The 26,209-nt window shown below is 29.4% G+C and overlaps 1 protein-coding gene and 1 long non-coding RNA gene across 2 annotated transcripts in view; one reads left to right on the forward strand and one right to left on the reverse strand.

Annotated features, from left to right (window-relative positions):
* LOC107173625 (uncharacterized) overlaps positions 1-26,209 on the reverse strand; it is a 55,453-nt gene that overhangs the window by 21,169 nt on the left and 8,075 nt on the right. Inside the window, exon 2 of the mRNA XM_089227094.1 lies at positions 19,691-19,754. Coding sequence (XP_089083220.1) covers positions 19,691-19,715 — 25 coding nt within the window. The 5' untranslated portion in view covers positions 19,716-19,754. The remainder of the gene's footprint in view (positions 1-19,690; positions 19,755-26,209) is intronic.
* On the forward strand, positions 6,610-9,052 carry LOC149055744 (uncharacterized). Its single transcript, XR_016191538.1, has 3 exons — positions 6,610-6,748; positions 7,015-7,106; positions 8,604-9,052. It is a non-coding gene; the product is annotated as an uncharacterized LOC149055744 (long non-coding RNA).

Consider the following 26,209-nt stretch of genomic DNA (forward strand, 5'->3'; position numbering starts at 1 on the left):
CTCGTTGTGGTCAGTAGACAACCCATGTTATATAACGTCCTTGCTTAACTATTACTTATAATCATATAGACAATTCAGTGTTAGGATCTCGCTCTTAATAAAACGCACCATAACACCGAATGCAACCACTATCTTCGAGACAAACTCGATCTAGACATGTGAGAAAAATCTCGATTCTTCCCTTGTAACGAATCCTGAACATAACTTTACTATGGAATTATTAACTTTGTAAAATTGATTGCCTATCCTCATTTAAACAAATTAGTAATAAAATAATGTAATCAGTGGTTTCTGCTGCGGAAGTTGTAAAAGATAAATAAAAAAATTATATTTACAACGTCAAAAAAATATTCCAAAAAATTATATACACGGGGGTGAAGGGGTTTTAGTTAATCTCGCCTGTTCATCTGTAAACATTTTCAATATTTATAATATACGACTATCGGATTATAAATCACGCGGTACACTATAATGTAACAATACTATACGCACGTGTATTCACTATTCACAAGGTCGTGATAAGGAGAGAGGGAAGCAAAGAGGGCAAGTGCACTAGGTCACCAAATTAAAAGATACATTTATATTTTAGTTATTAATTTATTTAAAAAATTATTTTTATACCACTTCATAAGAGGTGACACAAAAAAATGTGTGATTTCCTCCTCGTGTATTTATATACTTGTCTGTAATTTTGTATTATTACTTATTTTACATACTGTACAGATTATAATTTTTCAAATAAAGTCAAGAAATATTAAATAACTATGTATATATGTATTATATATATAATTTCATGACAAAAGAGTTGAATAAATATATAGAATTATAGAACTTTCAATGTTACATTTCTTAAAACAACGTGGAACTTAGATACAACGACTTGGATATTGTGATGATGAGGTTTTAGAAATTTTAAAATTTTTATCTTCTGGTTGTCTGATTTCAATGAAAAGATGTGCTATGAGAAAAAATCAACTACCAATAAAATTTGAAATTATTTTTCGCTAATGGATATTCAAACAAATAACCTGGAAAAAGAATTTGGTGAAGAAACCATTTGATTAAAAATATATTTTTTAATGAAACAAAAAACATGATAATACCTCAATTATGCACCTAACATTTCTTCATGTTATGAAATTGTTTTAAAAAAATTTTAATTTAATAATTTGTAAATATCATAATAGTATTTTAATTCAAACAGATGAAAAGGTAATAAGTTGTATTGAAAAAAGTAAACAATTATTAACATTTTATAGCCATAATTACTGAACGAATAATAATCAGTTTTATGGATATTGTGAACAAATTATATGATGTTGCTAAGAATAAAAAAATTAGATTATAACAGAAGTCTAATTACTTTATTTTATCACTTGTTACCAACTATATTTGTGCACGGTTTTATAACGTATATTAAGTTATAAAACTTCTGTTTTTTATGATTCAGATCCCTTAGAAATTATATAAAAATAGGTATGTCATGTTTAATAGGGTCTTCAAATATTATTGCTTCTAGCTATTGTGATAATTAGCAAAATATTGGAATTACTATTTATATGTATTCGCCAATAATAATGAATAATGAATATAATACAACTACTAGCGCGATACTTAGACGATTTTGATTTTAATCAGGAAGCAACGGGGCATATGGTCCAATACATCTAAGAATATTTCTGTAAATTTCAATAAGTTAATTTATGACAGAACATGGTTTGTTTGCAAATAGGTACGTCAATACTGTGAATGACATACAGACAGTGAGAAATATTAAGGGCGTGCGTATGGCGTTTTCACTAGAACCGATCTCATCTTTGTTTACATGTAAAATGGAAATGACACTGCATTTATTGCAATATAATATATCATCTAGGTATAGTAAAAAAAAAAATGATTGAACTTCGGTAAGTTTTTTTTTTTATTAGAATAATAGCCTCGGCAGTGGTGACCATTGACTGGCATTGTTTACATTGATTTTATATAATTTTTTACACAGGTAGTTTTGTTTTTACATATTATTTTATACTACCTATTTGTTTGCAATAAATTTTCCATTTCAGTTTCTTTTATGAAGTTTAGTGTCTGTTTGATGGCTGATACGTTTGGACCTAATGATTGGTATAGAAATTCTGGGATGTTGTGTTTGGTTCTTTCGGTAAGTTGTATTCGTATTAAAAAGCATTAACCAAAATATTATGCAAATGTGTAATCACTAATCATGAATGTTCAGTTGAGTCTTTAGTAAAAGACGACAGTCGTATACTCCACGTGGTCATATAATTATGCTTTACAATTGTTTATGTGAAAATCTATCAACATGAATTACGTATAGCATAAAGTATTATCTATTAAGTAACAAATCATTCATAATCAGAAAGGAACTTTTTTTTTGTTACATTCATTCTATAGTTGAAATGTGTCAAATCAATAAAACAAGTTATTTTTGCAATTTTCTATTTACTAAAAATAAAATTATACATTTTTAATAATATGTCAGCACAAGGAATAATAAGTCAATTACATTTTTTTTATTCAGATAGACATTAAAATCTCCAACTTACAACAGTAAAATATATATGATGTAACTTATAATTTTACTTTCGCGGTTTCGTCTTTTTGATCTTGCTGGGGTGCCTGTGTATAAAACTATTAGTGTGCTGCAGGATTACAGATTGCCCGGATGCGGTTGTTATAGTATTGTACAAAGTAGCTACCTACGTGCACACTGTACAGTGTACCTACACACAATATTTGTAACGTATAATAATATATAAGGAATTGTATAATGGTTAGTATAAGGCACCTATCATAATACACATCATCATACATGATGCTTATGATATTTTTTTGTAATTATTTGTATAATTTTATATTATAAAATGGATATACATATGTATATATATATATATATATTATACCTTTCGCCGGTGAGACTTTTTCCCGTCCCGACCGGTTTCGTTGTTGTGTCTTAATCAACCACGGATTCGTATTATATTAGATTATCGCCGCCTCGGTAGGCTCGTTGCGCGATTAATGAGCGTGTCGCGCGTCAAACGTATAATAGGTATAAGAATATTATGATAGTTATAATAATAATAATAATAATAAAAAATAAGTGTGTCTGCGGCCTACGCGTGATGCGACTTTTTACGATCATACACATATTATATTATTATAATATTGTAACGGGGCGCTTGAAATAAAAAATTAAATAACACGCTTAAATCCGAATATTAATAGATAAGATCGCGTGTCGATCGACTGTATATATTATTATTACGATAAACCTTGCATGTGTTACGGTGCCGTAAGCGACCGTGACCTACGTCAACCACGTTTCGGAAATTGTGTTGCTCATCAATGGAAATGATGGAAGACTCGAGCGACACGATATGATCTGCTCGCTCGTACCCCGTGGCCCGTATATTAAAATATATTATTATATTACATTATGGATTGAAATTCGTATTAAACTAAATAGGTATACATAATACATATATGTGCTCCTGTTGATGTTTAAACGTTTCTTAACAGTGACACAGACATACAAGAATTATTATCCGTTATGTATTCGTAATGTAAGTAATACAAAAACGTATTATATAACCTATATACCAACATTTCCATGTAGTATGATTTTTGCGGACAACTTATCATATTCGAAAAGGGTGAAATAATTTAAATCCCTAAAAGTTTTTAGTTGTGTAATACGAATCACGAATACAATTCGACTATGTTGAAACATTGAAATAGTACTAATTATGGTATCTAATACCTAAATATGATATTCTACGAGGACGCTACACCCGAATGTGTTGACTTCGACTTACAAAACGCATATACAACACTGCAAATTTGTGTACAGCCTAATCTATTTTGTATCATTTGATTTAAATATAAAGCTAAATTTAACTAAAACCAATTTCAAAGGTATAAAAGTATGATCAATGATGACATCCGTATTTCTATTGTTATTTATAAATATTTTAATTTTAAAGCGAGTAGGTAACTATTTTAAAACTGTAATATTTAAAATATCATATAACCCATATGCTTATATAAATTATAACTTATTTTATAATTAAAATATCAATAACGACCTACGATATGTCCTAGATCAGAGGTCGCCGACCTTGTCCAAAAAATGTGCTATTTTAAATATTAGGTGACCGACCACTAATTATTTGGGTATAATGTTGTTTATATTATTACATGCAGCATAGTAATTTATTGTATTATAGTATACTTCAGAAAATCGTTATTTCTCGCTGATAAACACTTAATTTACTTTGTATATATAAAGTGTGTTTAAGGTTACGCACCTGAACAACCTATATTGCCATATTGGTGTAATTAATTTTTAATACAATCGACCAATATTTCTCAAAAGATCGAGCGACCGCTGCCCTAAATAATATTATAATACCCGAATTAAATAATATAATGTAATTCACAATACAATATTGAAATTAATAACAAGAAAATAGAAATGAAATGTTCTGTACTCTAATTGGCATTGGCTTATTGTACGTTTTTAAGATAGAGACAACACAATGTATACGGTCGCAACACTTATAAGTTATAAATAATAATGTTAATATCTAGTGTTGAAGCCAGTGGAAAGGGTGTGTTTTGGATGTTGAATGTTAAAATACTCCAACCCTCGGCCATCGATCATACATTCATACCCTATAATCGTATTTATACAAAACAATTTATATTTGTTATATCGTTATATACTTTAGATTTCTAAAAAATAAAATGTTGTTTTATGGTTCTATATACCATATTTAATATTATATTAATACAGAGATCGATTGTTACCAAAAAGTGTATTAAGTCCTTATATATATCATAAGTATATTTAAATTTAAATTTAAAACTAAAACACCCACTAAAAAAATCCTGACTACGTACCTGTTAATTACAATTTTTTTGTCGATAATAAATTAATGCATTATTTACCACGGAGAAAAATATTGAATATTAAATAGGTACAAAACAATAATTTTTTTCCTAAATATATTTAATATTTATATTATTGGGTTATTATTTAAATTTCCTCATGAGTACCTACATTGATGCATCATTGTAATTCTCATGATATAAACATCATATTATACAATATTATATTACTCTACGTGAATTTAAATGTATAGATATAGGTAAACCGAGGCCGTTATGTATATTGTATGTGAATGTATTTTAAATACTTAAGTTCAAACATCACCATGACTGACGGTGATATATAGAGAGTTTTGGGTATTTATAGAGGTTTTTGTACTTGTAGATTTGCGATACATATGTACGCTGCGTAGCCTATACCCTTGTATATATAAAGTTAAATCAAATCAAAGTAATTACGGAAAATTAGTACTTTCAGTTGGAATGGTATATTATATATCATAGGTATGGGTATACCCAACAATCAGTATTCAAAATAATTAATAATATACAAAGATTTTGATCATTTATGTTTTTACGCAATATATAATCCAGTTTGGTATCAATTGTTTTACCGTTGGAAAATCTTAACTCAACCTAAGCTGTTTCAGACTAATTTAATCTATAGTGACTTCAAGGTGACTCAAAAATGAACAATACAACGCGCGTGTTTCAAAGCGTGACTTTATCCAAGGGCGGCCTTAGAAGGAAAAAAGTACACATATTATATGAAAATATACACATTCTGTCTACCCCAGTTATAATTTTTACTCATACCTACATTATATACGATTTATGTATAGGTACTGTTTTATTATGGTAAACAATAATTAAAATCAGAGCCACATTACGATTGTTTGGAAACAAAACAAAAATATAAAAATTTTATTAAACTTATCATTTAATCTATTATTTTTTTTTTTTTTATGGGCGTTTTGCGAGAACTAGCATAATATTATACATAATGAAAATCGGAGTCAGTAGTCGTATACTATTTTTTAATTTTACACAAAACCTTACAGCACATTGGTGTTATACTGCAGGTGGGCAAGTATAGGCTACTATCGTTAAATCGTATTATTATAATGCGACGAAGGTCGTAAATAATACAGTTATCATTACAGTTTATACCTATTATTTTTATCGTGGATGAGTATATATTATATACCTACTATAACTATATATGTTATGTATTATATTATTTTCTATTGACGATGTTTTAACTTTTTGTATTTTGCATTATTATCAATATTTGGTTAGTTTAATTCCAATAGCTATTTCCCTTAATTACACAATAGATATACATTTTAATCCGCACTGTACACACCACACCACGCATATTATGCATATTATTGTAACAACACACATAATACACACATCGGTACTTTTTGTTATGATATGAACATATTATTAGTATAATTGAAACGATAATCGATATTTTGGAGACACCCACGTTACGTAAATCAAGGCTCGTGTTTACACAACTATAGTATAATACACGTGAAAAAAAAACTAATCCTTCTGTGCCCGCCAAAGATATAAGATAGTCATAGATATATATATTTATTATGCACATTGCCGCAGTATTATACCTACGAACTGACAATGTAAATTGTTCAACGAAATATCTATTATTGGGTTCATACCCATGCGCACGTACGTAACAGTATATATGTAAAGTTTATACACATATGACGTTTAGTATAATGCTGTTTTCACGCCTTTCTTGTCCGCGTATTATCATCCGTTTTTTTTTATACATATATTTTTTATTCTACTCGTTTATATTTCGCGTAAAAAGGTATCTGTTGTACTTCTTATTCATATATATTTAAATATTAGCTATGTTTATTATAATAACATACTATTTAACACGCGATACGGGCCGAACCGGCTGTCGCGTATAATATAACTGTAGTAATACGAATAATCCGAACACGTATTATAGTATAATGTGACAGAGTGTGCATATATATTATGTGTGTTATTAAAACGCGATTTTTTTTATTTTTATTTTTTTACTGTGTCAAAATATAATCTGCTTTCTATATTGTTTGTTCTATGCAGGGAGGCGGACGATAATCGCACTTACACGCGACTGGAATCACGCCCAGACCTCCGCCGCCGCCGTTGAAACGCGGTACCCATATATATGACGTGTAGGTATATAGGTACAACGCATGTTTAATATATTGTATATGTATATACACTACTTAGGTATAAGGTATAGATACTTTTGCCAACGTGGTAATAGCGATGATACCAACGATAGGTATATAACTAAGTTGTACACATTAATTTAGTGTACCTACATATATATATATTACATGTATGGATGCTCGTTCGTGATGCAGCTCTAAAAATTTAATGCGATTTCGCGGTTCGGCGCAGCTAATTGATCGTCGCACAAAATGCACACGTGCGTTCTTTAATTCATAAATATATATATTATTATTATATTGATATGCGTGTAATGCGTCGATGAATTTTATCACCGCTTCGGTAAGGAATTGCAGGTATATTATATTATTACGGAAAATTATATATAATATATTATACTACCCACCACTGAATCATGATAATAAGTGTGCTGACGTAGTTATGGACGCAAATTAGGTACATAAAATTGCAGCGAAATTTTCAGTTTTTTTTTTTACTTGTTTAACGATAAATATATTATAATAAACTCAAATCTCAGCGAAAAACTAATAGCATGTATAATTTATCAATTACGTAGGACGCAAATCTATCTAAAACCCTATATTTACTATGTTATATATAATATATATTAAATACACAGCACGCCCGGCGCAAATATTTACTCACTTATTAATATTTTATGTGTCACTATAAATGTAATAAATGTATGGCGATGACAAATAAGATTAGATTAAACGGTCATTATTATTTTTCTTTCTAAAGTGTAATTATCTTATCGATTAGGTGCTATATCGTAAAATTGTTTTGGTTGTTTATATGATCCATTTAAACTATAAGAAGATGATAAAATTTTTAAATTGTATACACTTACAATATCAATATATCATAATATGATAGACCAAAAAAATGATTGTCCAGCGTTAAATGTCATACATAATTCGCAACATAGCGTGATAGCAGTTATTTGCAGTATAGTCGGATAATATAGGTAGGTACCAATATTTATATAATATACCTTTATTTATTTAATCATGACGTTTGCTTGATATAATAATCTTATAACCTGCTAGGAAATATAATCGTTCAAAACTGTTGCGATTTTAATTATATATTAATTATTATTATTAACTTGCGTAAAAATATAAATCATATATACATATTAAGTCATCAAGTTGTTTATTTAATGAAGTAAAAATAAGGTACCTTCCTACATAATATTATATATATCTATATTGAACAATCGGTGATGCCAACGCAGATGAAAAAATACATATTATTTCTCAACTGTATAAATTTTAATTTAAAAAAACAAATTTGACGCAATTTATATTTTTCATAGATATACCCAATCTATAGTCTATTATATATTGCCCATATAATTATTGGAGTCCGTCGTTACATTATTATGAAACCAGAGTTGTAGGCAGGTTGTATTTTGCGATTTAAATGTATATACATATATATATATATTATATTATATATTTATATATTTACAGACGTACACGTACGCAGACAGACAAAATGACCGCATCACTTTCTCCGGGAAGTCAAAACAATTATAATCCCAAGTGTGTAACGTTTGTTCAAACATCGACGTAAACCGGAATATAATAATAATGTATACCTAAACTATATTTACCAACCGACATGTTTTTATGATTAAATTTGAGCCAGATATACCGAATAAATATTGAAATAATGCTGTAAGCTGTAATTTATACTCATTTTATCAATATATAGTGTTTTTTTTTAAATAATGTAAAACAAAATGTATAGGGAAATGTGAAGAAAAAATTATACTTTCATAAGAAACTTTTAAATATATTATAACTTCTGGATACTTTGTTATTGGCCGTTCCATGTCCATATTATTATTGTATACGTAATAATGGCTATTTGATGTTTAATGACAGCTGACACATACAATAAAACGTTTACATAAATATGATATTTCTTCTTCTGTCATATATGTATATATATATATATATATATTGTAATATTGATGCATAACTTGTAAATCCGTAATTGTCCGTGACGTGAGTGAATGAGTGATGTCTATTTAATATTATATATTTTAAAGTTTAATGTTTGTATTTGAGTAGTGATAATATGACTAAATTATTACATAACAGCAAAATAATAATATGATGTGCATTTATTATTTTTCTCGTAATGAATGGTACGAAAAAGCAATAAATACCTACTCGTATATAGGTATTTCATAATTTTAACTTATAGCACTTCAATGTAAAATATTATTTACTCCTTTTGAGTCGATCAAACCGTACAACACTATAGTTGGAGGCAGAAAGAATACCTATACATCAGCTTAATAATTCCTTAAATACGTACATGAACTCAGGGCCCAGAAGGCCGTCTATTTTTAGTCGATATTTTATACAACGACCAAATTCGTAAACTATATTCACATAGTATTATACCGTATAGCAACGCCTTACCTGGATCTATAACTTGTGATTTGTCGAAATCTTAATCCCTAAAAAAAAGTACAGACCTGACAGGGCTGATTAATATTTGCCTGCATAATACACAATATAGGAATTAAGTACATATAGAGCATTAGCGAATCTTGACGTTCTAATTTCGGAGGTTGATGGAAAACGGGGAGACTGCTACAGATCTGAACCTATGATAATAACTGCAGATTTTAGGAAGTACTTACTAATGATTGTGAAGATGTACGCGGATGATATTTCAAAGTATGTTTTTTTTTATCATTGAGTTAAAGTTTTAAACGACTAAGTTAGTAAGCCTCAAAAATTATTTATAAATCCTAATCGTATTTACATTTAGGCTCATTAATTTTAATAAGGTTCTTTTTCTATAATAAATAATAGCTATTTAGCAGTAGTTAAATTTTTTTTTTAAGTTATTCATCAATGTTTTTATAGTTGTATCGTCTCATATAATTTTAAATTTTTGTATCAATACCCCGATGGTTTTGAAAAATGTGTGAATTAACTATTAAGTGAGCGTTATATGTTATTCCTCCGAGTGCTTCTTGATATGATAATTCATAATATTATAGTGACTCCATGGTACAAAATTCGAGAAAATGTAGGTACTGAATACACCGAAATATGCGACGTCGATCGAATATACAGATAAATAACCAAATACATATTATACAATATCGGGTAGAAATGATAAATTGCGATTGCGGTTCGGTCCGTCGTCGTTTAGTCAGCGTCGAAGTGGTGTGCCGGGCAGGATTTCGGAGTAGACCCGCGAGGCGCATCATCGCACTCGCATTTATATAATAATATAATTCATACTCATAGTCATAATGTATCCACACACATTATTTTTATATCTATCTATATATATATATATATAAATAGGTAGACGCTATATAATGTATTCCGTTCTATGCCATTGCCCGAGTGAACTGATCAAAAATTGCGTCCGCATAAAAAATCTTTGGCGTATATTATATACACTGCTGCTTCAGCAATAACTGCACATCTCGACATCACAACTGCTGTAGTTCCCACGGTGAAAGTTGATCTCTGTCCGTTTTTGATGCTTTGGGCGACCTCACACATTTCACGCGGCAATACGGCCGTAAAAACGACGACGTCGTCGTATACGCGCGTATAATCATTATTATATTATTACTGTAGCTATGTTATTAATCGCAATGTTTAACAATCGGTCCGTTTAATATAAATATTATATATTTTTTTTATTAAGTGCCAATTCATTTGCTTTGGCGTCGTGTCTCTCGGTCTGCCGACCACACTAAAACAACGATCGATGAAATATTGCGCGCGTTTGAACTGACGAGAATTTAGAAATGTAACGGATCGCAATGTCAATAGGAAGTGTATAGTGTAATAATATTAACAGTTGCTCTTTAAAGTTTAAATGTTCGTCCGTCTGCTACACTGTCATGTATAGGATCGTAAAACGTATTATACTATTAATATTGCCGTTGTTGTATTTATATCGTTTATCTGAACAAAATACGTTTTATTATAATATATACTGCGGGATGCGCATTCGTCATCACAATGTTACGCGCGCTCACCGCAATTTATAAACGAAAATTCGTTCAAACTATCAATCTTGATGGAAGTTTTAAGAGCAATATTATTAAACACCTACTTAGATTTTGTCCGCAACTTTAGGCATGCCTGGTGAGCTTAATTTTTTTGTTTTGCAAATGACAACCACTACACTGTTTTTTGTGAACTGAGAGACAGATTTTTCAAAATGTTGATGTATAGTGGCTGTATATAATGTATATAAATCGAAATTCCAACAATTAGTTTCCGATTTTATCATCATAAGTACCCTACCTACTGGAATAATTATAGTACATGATAGTATAGGCTTGTACTTATAGCTAAGATGGTTCTAAAATTATAGAAATAATTATAGGTACTTAGCTATTATGAATTATACAAGTGTACAAGTCAAAATTGTACCTGTATAGTAAGTAGAAGTACTAGGTTAAATCTTACATTTATTTTAAATTTTATAAACAAAACCATTATTAAAGGATAACAATATTATCCTTGATACCTATGTATAAAAGTTTGATAACTAAGAAATTTCTCGTTTGGGAATGTTATTATTTAAAAAAAAAAGCATCTGATTAACAATTAGCAGAAAATATAAGAGGGTTTTCATTTGAAAAAATAAAAACAACAAATTGTATCATTATTTATAATATAAAATTGTAAGTATTTGAAATTATAAGTAAGTATATTAAAGTATACATAAAAAATGTCAAATTTCAGAATTTAAATGAATGAAAAGCATATGGATGAGCATGCCTATTGCAGTATTGCTTATTACAGGTGAATCACCTTGATGACCCTGTGCCTATGTAATATTATTTGTATACTATGAACAGCGGTATGCACTACGCGACCCATTTACGCATTTTGTCTGGCCCACACTAAAATTAAAATGTACATTCTAAAACACGAAAAAAAAAATAAAAATAAATTCTCTAGTGGTTCTATTAGGTGTATGCGATATATTTTGTTGCAAGAAATAAAGAGCTAGGTTCCGCAATTGATGTCAACAAAATAGATGAATACAATACGATTATTAGGTATACATCACCCCCAGTAATAATTGATTTTTCTAATGATTCATGTAAACTATTTGTAAAATCGAATATTTTTATTTTCAAACTAATTATTATCAATATATATTAATGTGAATATCTTAAATTAAAAAATAAATGTGGCCCGCATGTATTTATCAAAAAAACATTTGGTTCTTTCCAAAGTTCTATCGAGGACTGTTACACACATAGAAGACAGAACGTTTAATGTTAGGTATATTATAATCGCACCATCATTACACATAAACATAATAAATAAAATATCATAACATGGTATAGTATATCGTTATAATGCATGTATCGTAAAACGCTGCATAATGTGTTATAAATAATATATAACATAATACGATTTCATAACTTGCGATACAGACCCTGGACGAAATTATATTATTAATAATATTATTATTGTTGTTGTTGTTCGCCGCCACCGTTACCCATGCGTGTACAATGAAAATCTGTTTAATTGAAATTTGTTCTTATGTGTTGTTTATTTTTTTTTTTTTTTTAAATATCTATATAATATACGTGTAGGTTGCATGTATACACTATGGTGTGTTCGTATTAATTGGGCGTGTAAATTGATGAAAGCTAATGACCATGGCCAAAATACGGACAATGTCCAGAATTTTATTTTGACCTTACGAGTCGTTAGAGATGATTTCTTTTTAATACGAATTTTATGGTGTATAAATTTACCAAAAAAAAAAAAAAAAACAAGTTAAAATTACTACTAGGCCATTTTAAGTTGGAAAAAATAATTAATCAACTGCAGCTGGTGATATCTCAATGCTACGAGAATCGTTAATATGATATAGTAATATTATTACATTATTATATTATCTGCAGACGTCAATTCATATTATTTATTTAGCGGCACAATATTTTATAGGAGGTTATCTATTTAACGTGAAACGCCATTGTTTTGAAAAATTTTATTTTTACCATTTTCGTCATTATCATTTTTAGAGTTTTTCACTTTTTGAATGATGACATACATTTTTAACTTTATATTCAAAATCAGATTATTATTCAGAGTATTTTTTCGATTTGTAAACATAAAATTTGGACAAGTGGTTTTTCAGCTATAAGTTTAAATTAAAGTTTTGATGATCAGAGTATTGGATCAACATTTTGTGGGATACCAATGTAGTGCCACTCAACTCCACTCATTAAGAGGACGCCACACCCGCATGTGTTGTCTTCGTCGTACAAGTGCGTAGCACAGCAAATTTTACGCTCAGCAGATCACGTTTATCTCCGTTATTTTAATATTTAGAGTGAATTGACCTATTATAAAAATTAAAGGCAAGATTATTATCGAGTACATCTCATAGGCTTTTTATTATATTTTAATTTTAAGCCGAGTTATGAGTATTTTTAGATATAAAAATTATTTACAATTTTAAAATACTCATTACTCGCTTTAAAATTAAAATATAATAAAAAGCTTATGAGATGCACTTGGTAATATTCTTGCCATTAATTTTTATAATAGGTCAATTCACTCTAAATTTTAAAATAACGGAGATAAACGTGATCTGCTGAGCGTAAAATTTGCTATGCTACGCACTTTATACGACGAAGACAACACATGCGGGTGTGGCGTCCTCTTAAAACTTTAGATATTCATAAACTACTCGAATAAAATTTAATTTTTATACGTCAAAATACTCAAAAATATATTTTGCTTTAGTATTAGGAATTAATAATGATAAAAAATATATAGTTGTTTGTAAAATATTGTTTTTTATTGACTTAACATAATGGAGTAAAAATAATGAGTATTTTTCGTTAAATTTATTTACTGGTATAATAATTTTTATAAAATGCATTTTACTACATGTTTAACTAAATATATAGGTACTTCGAATGTGTATTTAAGCATAATTCAATACAATTGAAGAGTTTCAATCTTAAACTGCACATAATTAATATATGTACATATTTAGTTAAATATTTCGATATGGTTAATTTTAATCGCATTATTTGAAAAATAAACAACTTTTCACAGTCTTACCTATTATATGTATAAAGCCTTGCAATTATCATGTCACATCTTTATTATATTGAGTTTACTACTAAGTTAGCATCTGATATAAATGTATATATTATAACATATAAATATACATAAATAATAAGATCTGAAAAGCTTGACATTTTTTATGGTGCATATTATAATATAGGTACCTACGTCATTATGGTTTTGATCGTCGGCGTATTATTCTATTCTATCAAACATCCGGAGGCTGCGTAAGATCGTATTTATACACAGACCGGCACACATTGTTTCAGCTACCTGTTTGGCGTGTATATCATTATAATTATGACAATAATAATAATTATCATTTGTTTGAAGATTATTATATTATACAAATATATATATATATATACGAGTACATATGTTAATGTCTGTTTGTATGCACATCAATACACCCGGGTGTGTGTGTGTGTGTGGGGGGAGGAGAGCTCGAGAACGCAATTATGACTTACGTTTAGGCGTGTTCGCATTAAAACATAATTATAACATTTGTAATACAATTGTGAATGGACGAGACCGAGACGAGAGATACGAGTGGATCTAATTGAATTGGCGCGTATGATGAACGGATGAGCCCGAGGCTCGGATGAAAGTTTAAACGTCGAAAACTGCTACAAACTGAGTTCAGTGGGCGTAATGTTTTTGAACGTCTCGAGTTTGGTTCGATATGGCAGCGATACATGAGTAAATATAGTGTTTTATATAGGCATAGGGCATGTTGTAAACAGATAGACATTTAAAAAATATTATATTAGAAATCGCCACGTCGTTAATATGAGTTTTTAATCGTTCTTACAAAACGGCGACCGTGCGGTCGTTTATGTATCATCATCCATGTAGGTATAGATATATCTTTAGAATGCATACGGACATCAGTTTTTAGATTTATTGTGATTTTGGAATTCGAAAGTTCCAATTTATTACGTTATGACGTAATTTTACATCTAGCCGACAATTGGTTAATTAAATTATTTACAGAGCCAAAAAGACAAGTATTTATTATATAATGTATATAGTTTGTTTCAGAAAACCAAAATGTATTAAATGATTTAAGAAATATATCTCATCTCCATACCTATCGATATATCTAATAAATTAAATTGTTCGCATATTTAACCTAACCTACAAACATTAAATAAAAATATAATTTCGTTGAATGAAATAATATTTAGCATGTTGATTGCTTTGTGAAATCTGTATGATTAATGGTCAAAAAAACCATTAAATCTCTTTATAGTCTTTACATATTATACGTTATACCTTTATAAACATGAAAACCACGAATTGCATCATGCCTGTAACAATTATTCTGATACCATACCGTAATAATCTACATAATATGTGTATTGAGTTCTTGGACTAGCTGTGTACAATTCGACTTAAAATTATTTATTTTAATTTCAAAATACATTATCAATGTTAGTGGCCATTTATCACTGTGCAAATAATGCTCGACATATTACTAGTTATATGTATACGAAAATTAAAATATAACGAATGAAATATCAATTTCGACTATTGAGTGGGCTACAAGAACCGGGGTATATCAGCTGTGAAATCTATATATGGGTATGCACACTTGAAACTTGTGTTTTAGAAAAGTGACTAAACCAAAGTGATTGATGTTTAATCGGCTATGGGCTTTTACTTATTAGTTATTATAGGTACATGTTTTCGTAGTGTTTGTAGTAACTTACAATAAGGTATAGGAAATTAAAAAAAAAAAATGAACTTTATAGCTTTATTCTCGCGTTCTGTCATAAATCTAGACAAGAACTCGGCCTGTTGAGTACTTTAATTTTACCCTCAATGGTAGGTTTCAATAAAAAGTAAAAACCAATGACTATGACCAATTTCTATTACTCGATGAGTTTATAAAATGTAAATAAACATTTAAAATCGAAAAATATACATATTTGTATAGAGTAAAAAAATCTCATTAAAAAAACGGTATTTAAATAGTCGATGTCAAATTAAAAACTACTGTTCAAAATGCTGGTAAAAATTCAGAGAATTGGCTAATAATTTATGCTTCAATCTTAGAATTTAAAAAACATAAAACCTCGGAAATAAGTATAATTTATTCATTTAAGTATCATTATAGATACCCGGTTAATTTTTAAAACAGGTTACACGCAATAATAGACATTTAAATTCTGGACATTGAATAACCGTGATTTTGTCGACCGATTATTTTGTGTTTTGTGTTTATCATCGTCATATATGAATAATGAATATGTTTCCTACAAAACTTCCAAGTTCCTACAATATGACTTAAAATTACAATAATATATATATGTGCTCAATTTAAAGTTAAATACGTATCATTGACTGTTAGAAATCATAATTCACATTCGAAAAAAACATTTTTAGGCTTAAAAAACGTTTATCTGCGCGGTCGTATAATGTTAATAATTTCACAACTGTATATAATACAATAACACCATTAAGATTGTTGGGATGCAACTTAAAACGTTATTATTTATATCTCACGACAGAACAATGGACAGGTGTTCGGGAGATCTCAAGATCAACACGTTTGATTTTTTTGTTTTGTTTTGTTTTTGGATTCTCACTCACGTGCCAAAGAATCGTTAGATATTATATTATATACTATAATATACGCGTACCATATTATAGGTATACTAGAAATATATACCTACATAATATTATTCTCGCACAAGGTTTTCATGGCATTTTTTTTTTGCGTTTTGCGTACCTCCACGAAAATCGCACGCCGCCAAACAACCGGTTTCGCACACTTCTTTTATTCGATTTTTCTCTTTCTTGCGATAATAATATGTTTTTATGTAAGCGGATCTGGGCGATTCCTGCCTGCCCATAAACGATCAAACGCGGTGCACGCGAGTTTAAGAAACATTATATACAAGATACAACTACTACGGCAAGAACAGAAGTCAAATGACGTAAAGCAAAACCGACATCGCATGTGCACAATATTCTAACCCTTTCAAACCTTGGGGTATTAAATTGCTACTTTGATTTCGAAACTCGTGGAAAAATCGTTAGAAAAAGTATATAGTTATATTATGCTGCGTATGATATATTATATTACTACGGTGAAACCACGTTTGTGCCGCACGGAGAGATTGCACCAGACTGAACATCATGATTCTGCGGCGGGTGAAGTATATGTATGAGTACCAAGATACCAGGTATAAAGTTTATAACGTATTATTTCATCCCGATTATTGATATAGGTTTTTTAAAACGATTACAATATATGGTGGTATTATATGCCTATTATAGTAGCCACGACATATTATATAGCATTTGAATCGATAAAAATATGCGAAAATTATGAATTTTTAATTGCAGTTTTTCTCTAATCGTGAAAATATTATATTCGTTTATTTAGTAACATTCAATCGATTATTATAACGTTATCGAATTTTGAATACAATCGAACGATTTTTTGGGACAACAAGATAAAAACACGTTTTATAAAGACATTATACAATTCACTTTTAAATGGTGTGAGGTATTTATTTTACCGATATTAAAACTTATATAATTACCCAATAACCGATAACTCTATTATATTAAAATGTGAAAAATAATTAAATAAAATACGTCGTAGCATAGTATGATTTGCCGTATGTAAGATTACTATATGAAAAAGAAAACAAATATTTCAGGTTGATATTTGGGTTACAAATTTTGATTTTGTGGTTAAAAATTTTAACGAGTGTGGTTTGATTTCAAAATTTTAGTTTCGGGATTGGCCCGACCGGCTGACAGGCCTATTTTATTCGATCGGCATTACAATATCATATACTTAAGAGGATGTGATAGTTTAAAAATTAGAGTGAATTGACCTCTGATGAAATTTAAAAATAAGATTATTATCACCTCATAGACAACCTCATATTATACTTTTTATCATATTTTAATTTTAAAGCGAGTTATGAGTATTTTCAGATGTAAAAACTATTTACAATTTTCAAATACTCTCTTACCTTTAAATTTTATTAAAGGTCAATTCACTCTAAATTTTAAACTAACAGAGCTACACGTGTTTTGCTGAATGTAAAATTTGCCATGTTACGCACTTGTAAGACGGAGACAACACATGCGGGTATCACGTCCTCTTAAAACACTAATTTAAATTTATCGAGTGGGTTTCAACTATATAATAATATAGTATATAGTATATACTAATTTATAGTAATCAATTAATAGTGCCTTTTAAAAGTATCTATATAACCTATATGTATTGTATAATTATTATTGATTTAAATTTCACAAAAAAACTTGTAATGCACAAAAATGTGGAACTAATACCTTCGTAACCATTGTAATAATTTAGTATTAGTAAACATTAAATATCTGGTTTGTGCCAGTGTGGCAGTATGTCTCAGTCTCACTATAATGTTTGTTAAAGTATCGATTTACCTTTAATAATGATTATATATATATAGGTATATATAAGGAATTTTAGTACATATTTTCAACGATTAAAACGATTCTTGACGACCTTCCAAGGACGTTATTACAGTGCGATAATGTAATCTATATTATGCATTATACAGTTACATCATTCTATGTAAAATTGGATTGTGATCTCTGCTAAACAGGCTGTAGCCAGAACAAGTCTCTCTATATAAGTATATACATAAAATCTACCATTTTCAGAATGAATGAATAAATTAATGCTGTTTGACGATATTATAATAACTGGTAAAAGATCAATCATGGTTTATCAAAATGTTGATAAAATTTTTTTTATTTATAAGTGTTTGAATTATTCTTTCAGTAATTCACAAAATCAGCCAACATTTAAAACACATGTTACCTATAATAATTATTGATATAAATTTATTTCAGTGGTTTTATTGTTTTAAAGTGACAACTATACTACGTACATATTAATAAACTCGTATATAGACTTTGAAAAATAAAATTTAAAAATAATAATAGAAATTTGAGGAATTTTGTCATGTTATCATTTGCCAACACAATATAACGTTGCAAGCAACAGACCGGCGTAGGTATAACCTATAATATATAATGTAAGACAATTTAATAATATAATACAATGACAACGAAGAATATTTTTACTATACATAACACAAAACAACCGAGAGAGTTGTTGAAAACGTATAAAATATAAATGGATTTTTTTTTGTCCATTTTTTTTCTTTCCATTCTCATTTTCCCCCATCAGTACGTGACTCGGTTGCGAGTTTTCTAATAGGTAGTGAATTGTTTCATATTTTTGTACACTGATTTATTAATATATTGTGTCGTATCGACGGCCGCGTGTGCATGATGTGTGCTGCAGCGTATAATATGCATTTTTCTATACCTACATCTATACATGTACATACGGATAGCTGGTACTAAAGTCGTGTGTGTGTGTGTGTGTGTGTCGTGTGGATTATTTACAGACATCCCGATGGTACCACCCCCGTCTCACTCACCTGCCAGTAGAAATGTCAGCAACATTGTGATCTCATTGGGCTTGGTGTCGTCGTCCGGATGTCCCTGGAACAATAAATTATTATCCGATTATTATAAATGGTCATACGCACAATAATATATAATATTATATGGTTGCGTCATTGTGAATAGACATACAATATAATATAACGGAATGTATGTATATACGGTGACGGAATTGAGTTGTCAACGCGTGTCGGTTACGTCCGTAACGCACAACAATAAAAAGCTATAAATGATCTTTATTTAATATTTCGCTTTTGATTGATCTGTTTGAAATTGTTTGCAGACATTTTGTTTCTCTCTCACGCGAGCGTGCATGCCTCTTCCATCAGTTTTCTATCCTACTTACTTTGTTCTTCTCTTCGTTATCCGGTTACTTACGAACCGAGGAGAATCGGAAAATAACAGTGAAAAAAACTTGGTCGGCCACTTCGGGGAAATTTATTAAATTGTACAGATACAATTTTATCACTTTTTCCGTGCTGGTAATTTTATTAAGATCATTACCGACTCAGACATTCGTGAAAAATACATAATCAATGATATATACCTATTATAACCTGCAGCTGTAGAAGTACAAATTTAATTTTACCAACTAGTTATAGGTATAGAGAAGGTGTAAAAGTATAAGTAATATAAAAATAAACTTAAGTTTTCTCGAAAAGTATTACTTTTTTGAAATCATTTTTTTTTACATAATTTGAAGTCTTTAAAAACGGCACTTCCAAAACAAATTATTTTTTTATTTTTATCTTTATTATTTCTTGATCTTAATTTTTTTAAATGACATGGTACATATTTAATTTCATATTTAAACATAACAAGGATATCATTCTAAGTATCTCTGTCCTCGCCACACTATTGGGTCATATAAACCTTAAATGCATATTCCTACCTAAATAATTATAACTATTAACTACTCATTGAGTAGGTACCTATTATATTTTGAATTACATTGAAATTTTGCTTCAGAATGTGTTGAAATTAAATATATATAATATAGCATCATTAATAAAAAAAAAACTTAAAAAAATTATAATATTAAAAAATAGTATATAATATATATTTTTAAATGCAGTAGTGGTTTGAAGACCGTACACGAAACGCCAAAATATTATAACAGCTAGGTTTATAGATATGGGTAATGAGGGAAATCGGAGATGTAAACATTGGGGCCCAATACAACTCTAGAAAAATAAGGAGAAGAACAATCGCCCTATATAGAATGTTGTAATTATTTATGAATATCGTTTCGTTTCTTATAATATCCTGATAACATTTTTATAATAAACCTACAACATTACGATGTCTATAATATGTTTGGCTCTGATGACACCTGTTGAAACACCCGATCGTTTAAGTCTCCTCGTTACGCGCTAAACGAAAATTACATAACGGTCCGTGATAATATCTCGATATTACCGGAACGACTGTTTATAAGCAGTAGACAATTATATATAAGTACGCATGTATGGTTATTAAATCTAGGAGATTCGATTAACTGTTGCAGATATAGAATCTTATAAGCGCTATACATATATACAATTTTCATATATAACGTTATTACGCGTTGTCCGTATCATCGCACCTATTATAAATTATATGTACAATAGGTAATATTATTGTATGGACGAATTATATTTTAAGCTATTATCATTATTACTAAGTATTATTTTTATTGTTGTTGTACCCGACGACGTCCGAGTTGAGAAATCCAAATCGTCAACATTGCAGGTCGCGGGCGTTGGCCGTGCCCGCGGCCTCGGCCGAATGTTAAGTCCTCGGTTGTGATATAATGTATTTAATACGGATGCAATTAACAGGCGTCGTCGCAACTATCCGTAGATATATTATTATAATGTACTCGTACTGCTCTGATATTATAATATAAGGCTTATTGTATAGTGCGCTGACTGTGCTGCAGTTATAATATCGACTACCGTGCAGCCTGCAACGCTGCAAAGTGTCTCAAATCGTTAGATTATAGAAAACATATATAGGTACCTACATGATTATATATATACGTACCTACGTATAAACATGACTTAATAGTTAATATTGCTATGTACGCGTATATCTATTATTATATCAAATGGTACAGAAATGCGTTCGCAGATTTTCACCGGAATATATAATATTATCTATATTATAGCTATATAGCAAATATATACACGCGACGTCGTCTCGTCCTTGACGATCATTGAACGCCGCTGCCACTGCCTGTGACCCTCAGTCAAGTGAAATTATATAAATCGATACGTGATGATAATTATTTACGTTTAAATGCATAATACTTAAGGTATTACGATCGTGACGAAGCAGAAAAATTATGTTTTATTTCGGTTTCAGCCGAGTTCACTCCGCGCGGTGACGAATATCGGAATATACATATGATATAATGTACATGGACTACGATCACTCTCACCGAAATGATATCGTTGACGTACTTTTGTATTATTATATCATAATAAACAAATCACCCTTAATCGTCGTCCCTCCCCCCCACCCGATTTGTGATAAGTTATACGGGCGTACAGCCCGATTTCGAACTTGACCCACATATTATATATTGATTATGCTACGGCCTCGCTTTAATGCCACCCTCAGAACCCAAAAATCGGCCACGGCTTTTAAAATATTTTTCGGCGACCCGACACGGCAGCATTATATATATACATGTATGCTATATATATATATATATATATAAAAATGCATTATTATTATACATTATTTTTATGTATATGATGGTATATTATACACACGCCTCAGACGGCCGATCCGGTCGTGACCCATTCGCGGTGTAGCGAACCCGGCAGAAGAAAGTTTTCGCTGCGAATCGTCACGTTGATGATTTATGGACAGGTTTTCGCGGAGAATCCTAATTATATGTATCGACCTGTCATGACTCCGGCGCGGGCACAACGTGCACCGATCTCCGTGCGGGGTCCGCGGGCCTCGTCGGCAGAAGACTCTGAGCCCTTATTATAAAATATATATATCGTGATGTCATAATAATTATTATTCATCGTCTGCGGCGCGGTAAAAGGTACATTACGCGCCTGCATTTGTATACACGCGTAACGTGCTAACGTCCCGAACACGCTGCAGGTGGCCAAGATTGTTGTTATTATATTATGTGCGATACGAATGATACGATCACTTTATATGCGAAAAAAAAAACGACGATCACTCGGTATATTATTATAATGTACCTACTATATATGTATATAATATAGATAAGTATAAGTACTTATATCGCACTGTGCGTGTAGGTGTAATATTATACGCAGACGACTGTGTATACAATCAGTTCAGCTTATAAAATATACAGCGACGACAGTGGCGTAATTTGAAATTGCTTCTGGGATGGGATATAAGTTTAAACTATCGCCCCCCCCCCTTGACCATTCAATTTTATAGTATTCTATTCTATTTATATTATTATAAATTAAATGAAGTAAATGGTATAGTAGGTAATAATGGTTTTCAAAGATTTGTTTTAATTATATGAGCCGCACAATGTTCTTGTAATTTATTAGAATTGTTGAGGTATCGTAGTGTTAAAAGTGAATACACTAAATTAGATGCGTTAGTGTAAACAACAAAAATGAGCATCACCAACCTAATGCAGTGTCGTGATCGTCCTCAAGTATGAGTTAAATAATAGTACATAAAAGCAAAATATTTGACACAAAGTTTGTAAAGTTATAACTAGACATACTATAGTCACTGTTTTTTTCTCAATGTCCATTGTCACAAAAACCTATCAACTCCAAAATACGTGATGAGCCGTAATACTCTTTGAGACAAATTAAAAATCGATTAAGCCTACTACTAGATGTATTGTGAAATCATACAGTTCGTTTTTATACGAGCAAACCAAAATTTATCTTGTGTTCGATATTTTAATAAATTTAGATGACAAAAGCTGTAGAAAAATGTCAAAAATCGTTAAACCTATATAGATACTTGGCAAGGCGGAATAATAAAAATCTGAACGAAATTCGCCTGTGTTGGATTGCCTTACATAATTTACAAGCATAAAATCCCTTAGGTAACTATAAACATCTTAAAATCCCAATTATTAATAAATAATTAGTGACTAGCAGCTGTTTTAGAATCTATAAGGCGTAGATCAAATATATGTTACCTAATCCATTTAATAACGTACCTAAGACTCTTACAATATGAGTATTTTGTCTCATAACTCAATGTCTCTAAATAATCAATTTTTATTTGTAAAAATATGTAATATAATTATATTATATATATTATAAAGGTAATTAAGGATCAACAATGTAGATCTAAGGTAAGAATGTTTCGTTAAATTATTTAATCGTTCTACAAATTCTGCAAATGGAAATAATTATCCATAATTATACAATTTGTTGAACTATATTGATACTGTTATGAAACGATTAGATTTATTCTACCCGTCATAATTTCTATTTGACCTATCATTAATTTTATAACATAAACATAATATCATCACGTTTTCTCTTCGGTTATATTTCATTAATTATTATATCATGTACATCAATAATATTTTTTATGAAATAATTATACCAAAACAGAATGATTGCATAACAATGACAAATTATTTTGATTCGTTTAAGATATTAAAAATGTCCCACAATTACTATACATATAATAGCTTTATACTTAATAGTTAATACATTTTGTTTAAACTTAATTCTAATCCTCTTCAATTACATAATATTAAATAGACTAACATAATTGGTTATCATTTCACAAATACGTATTTGAAAATAATAGCAGAAGTCATCAAATAAAATAAAACAAGTTATAATATACTCATTATAGATTTTCAATGATTTTAAACCACACACTTTTTACAAAAAAAATACATAAATAAAAAATAAACTGGGAAACTCATTCCGCTGTATAGTAGGTTTAGAATGCACCTCATTATTAAGAATAAGTTATTTTCAATTTGAGCTCAATACACAATAATAAGTCATTGCCAACAAACAACAATTTTTAATAGAAACAGAGCAGCCTTTATTTCTAAAGATATTTTAAAATTTATTTATATTAATATTATTTATACCTATAATATGCTGAACTAATTTTTTCCCAAACGTTATAATAAATCATTTTAATATTAGATCATACATCATATTATTCTATGTTATTATTAATATTTTAATTCATAAGTCTCAAGTCAATACTGCCTACCGTAGTGTGAATAGGTCCGTTCATCATTAGTTAGGTTAGTATATAATATATTAGTCTAAACAATATGTTGGAAATTCCATCATGTTTCGTAATAGTAAAAAGTTTCAAATCTCACGATTATTTTTTGAATTGTCTACAATTTCGTTCTATGTCCAATGTTGTCAAATGTGTACCTCAAATGCTTATAAATAAAAAAACGTGTAAGGTATAATCATTATCACCGATATTATTTAATTGTTGTATAAACCACTTGTTTATAAGTTATAAGTTATAACTTATAACAATATAATTATTGTATTACTGTAGTATGAAGCTTTATGACTATAGGCAAACGAATATACCAACATTAATCGAAAAAAAGTCAACAGTTTAAAATTATTAAGTATAAATATAAGAGCCAAAATAGTTTGAAAATTAAACATGTGCAGAAAATACTAATATAAATATTTGGTGAGAACTTGAAAGTGTCTAAAAATTATATCATACAAATATATTATTTTACTATTATTATTAGTTTTATGTCTAAAGAAATAAATGATAATATATTGTTACAAAGTACAACCATCAAGGTTTGTTTTCATACACGTTTAACGCGCCGAAAACAAGTTTACACAGTTCAGTCGTATAAAAATATATTGGGAAACTATTATTGAGGTAAAATTCTTACCATAAAAATTTAAGAAAATAAATTTTCGAGGGCATCTTGTAGCGATTTTTCTATCATATTGAATAACACAATATTCAATTTAAAACATTGTTGTTGAATTGCATTCTTATGTATGTCAAATCTTAAAAATTGAAATCAGTATTTTCATTTCCACTTTTACAAACGACGCGACGATCTATTGGTCATATAATTTAAATCATTTAACCTTTTAAATCTTTTTTTTTTTTTTGGGGGGGGGGGGCAGTATTTTACACATTGTGCAAATCGGACTAGTGATACGAATACTGTATAGCATATATTAGTATTTTATATTAGCTAATTACAAATCGAGTATTTGAAAAAAACGTTTTAAAACATTTATTTTAATATATTTTATGCTTTTACAACTGTTTTATCGGACAGAACCAATTGCAAATGGAACTCGACTTCTTTTTAATTTATTGAAATTGAGATTACTTTTATATTAATAAATATTTATAAAAGAAAGGCTACGAGATATCCTTGAATTAAAATATTATTTTTATGATTTTTATTTTTACACAAGGTGTCTTAAATAGCTCCAAATCACTTTCAAATAATTCATGACGGATCTGCGTAAAATTATGTTAGATATATTGCACGAAATTTGTAT

Source organism: Diuraphis noxia, unplaced genomic scaffold (assembly GCF_037042655.1).
Source record: "Diuraphis noxia isolate RWA-SAM2 unplaced genomic scaffold, SU_Dnox_SAM2 contig0004, whole genome shotgun sequence".
Lineage (NCBI taxonomy): Eukaryota > Metazoa > Arthropoda > Insecta > Hemiptera > Aphididae > Diuraphis > Diuraphis noxia.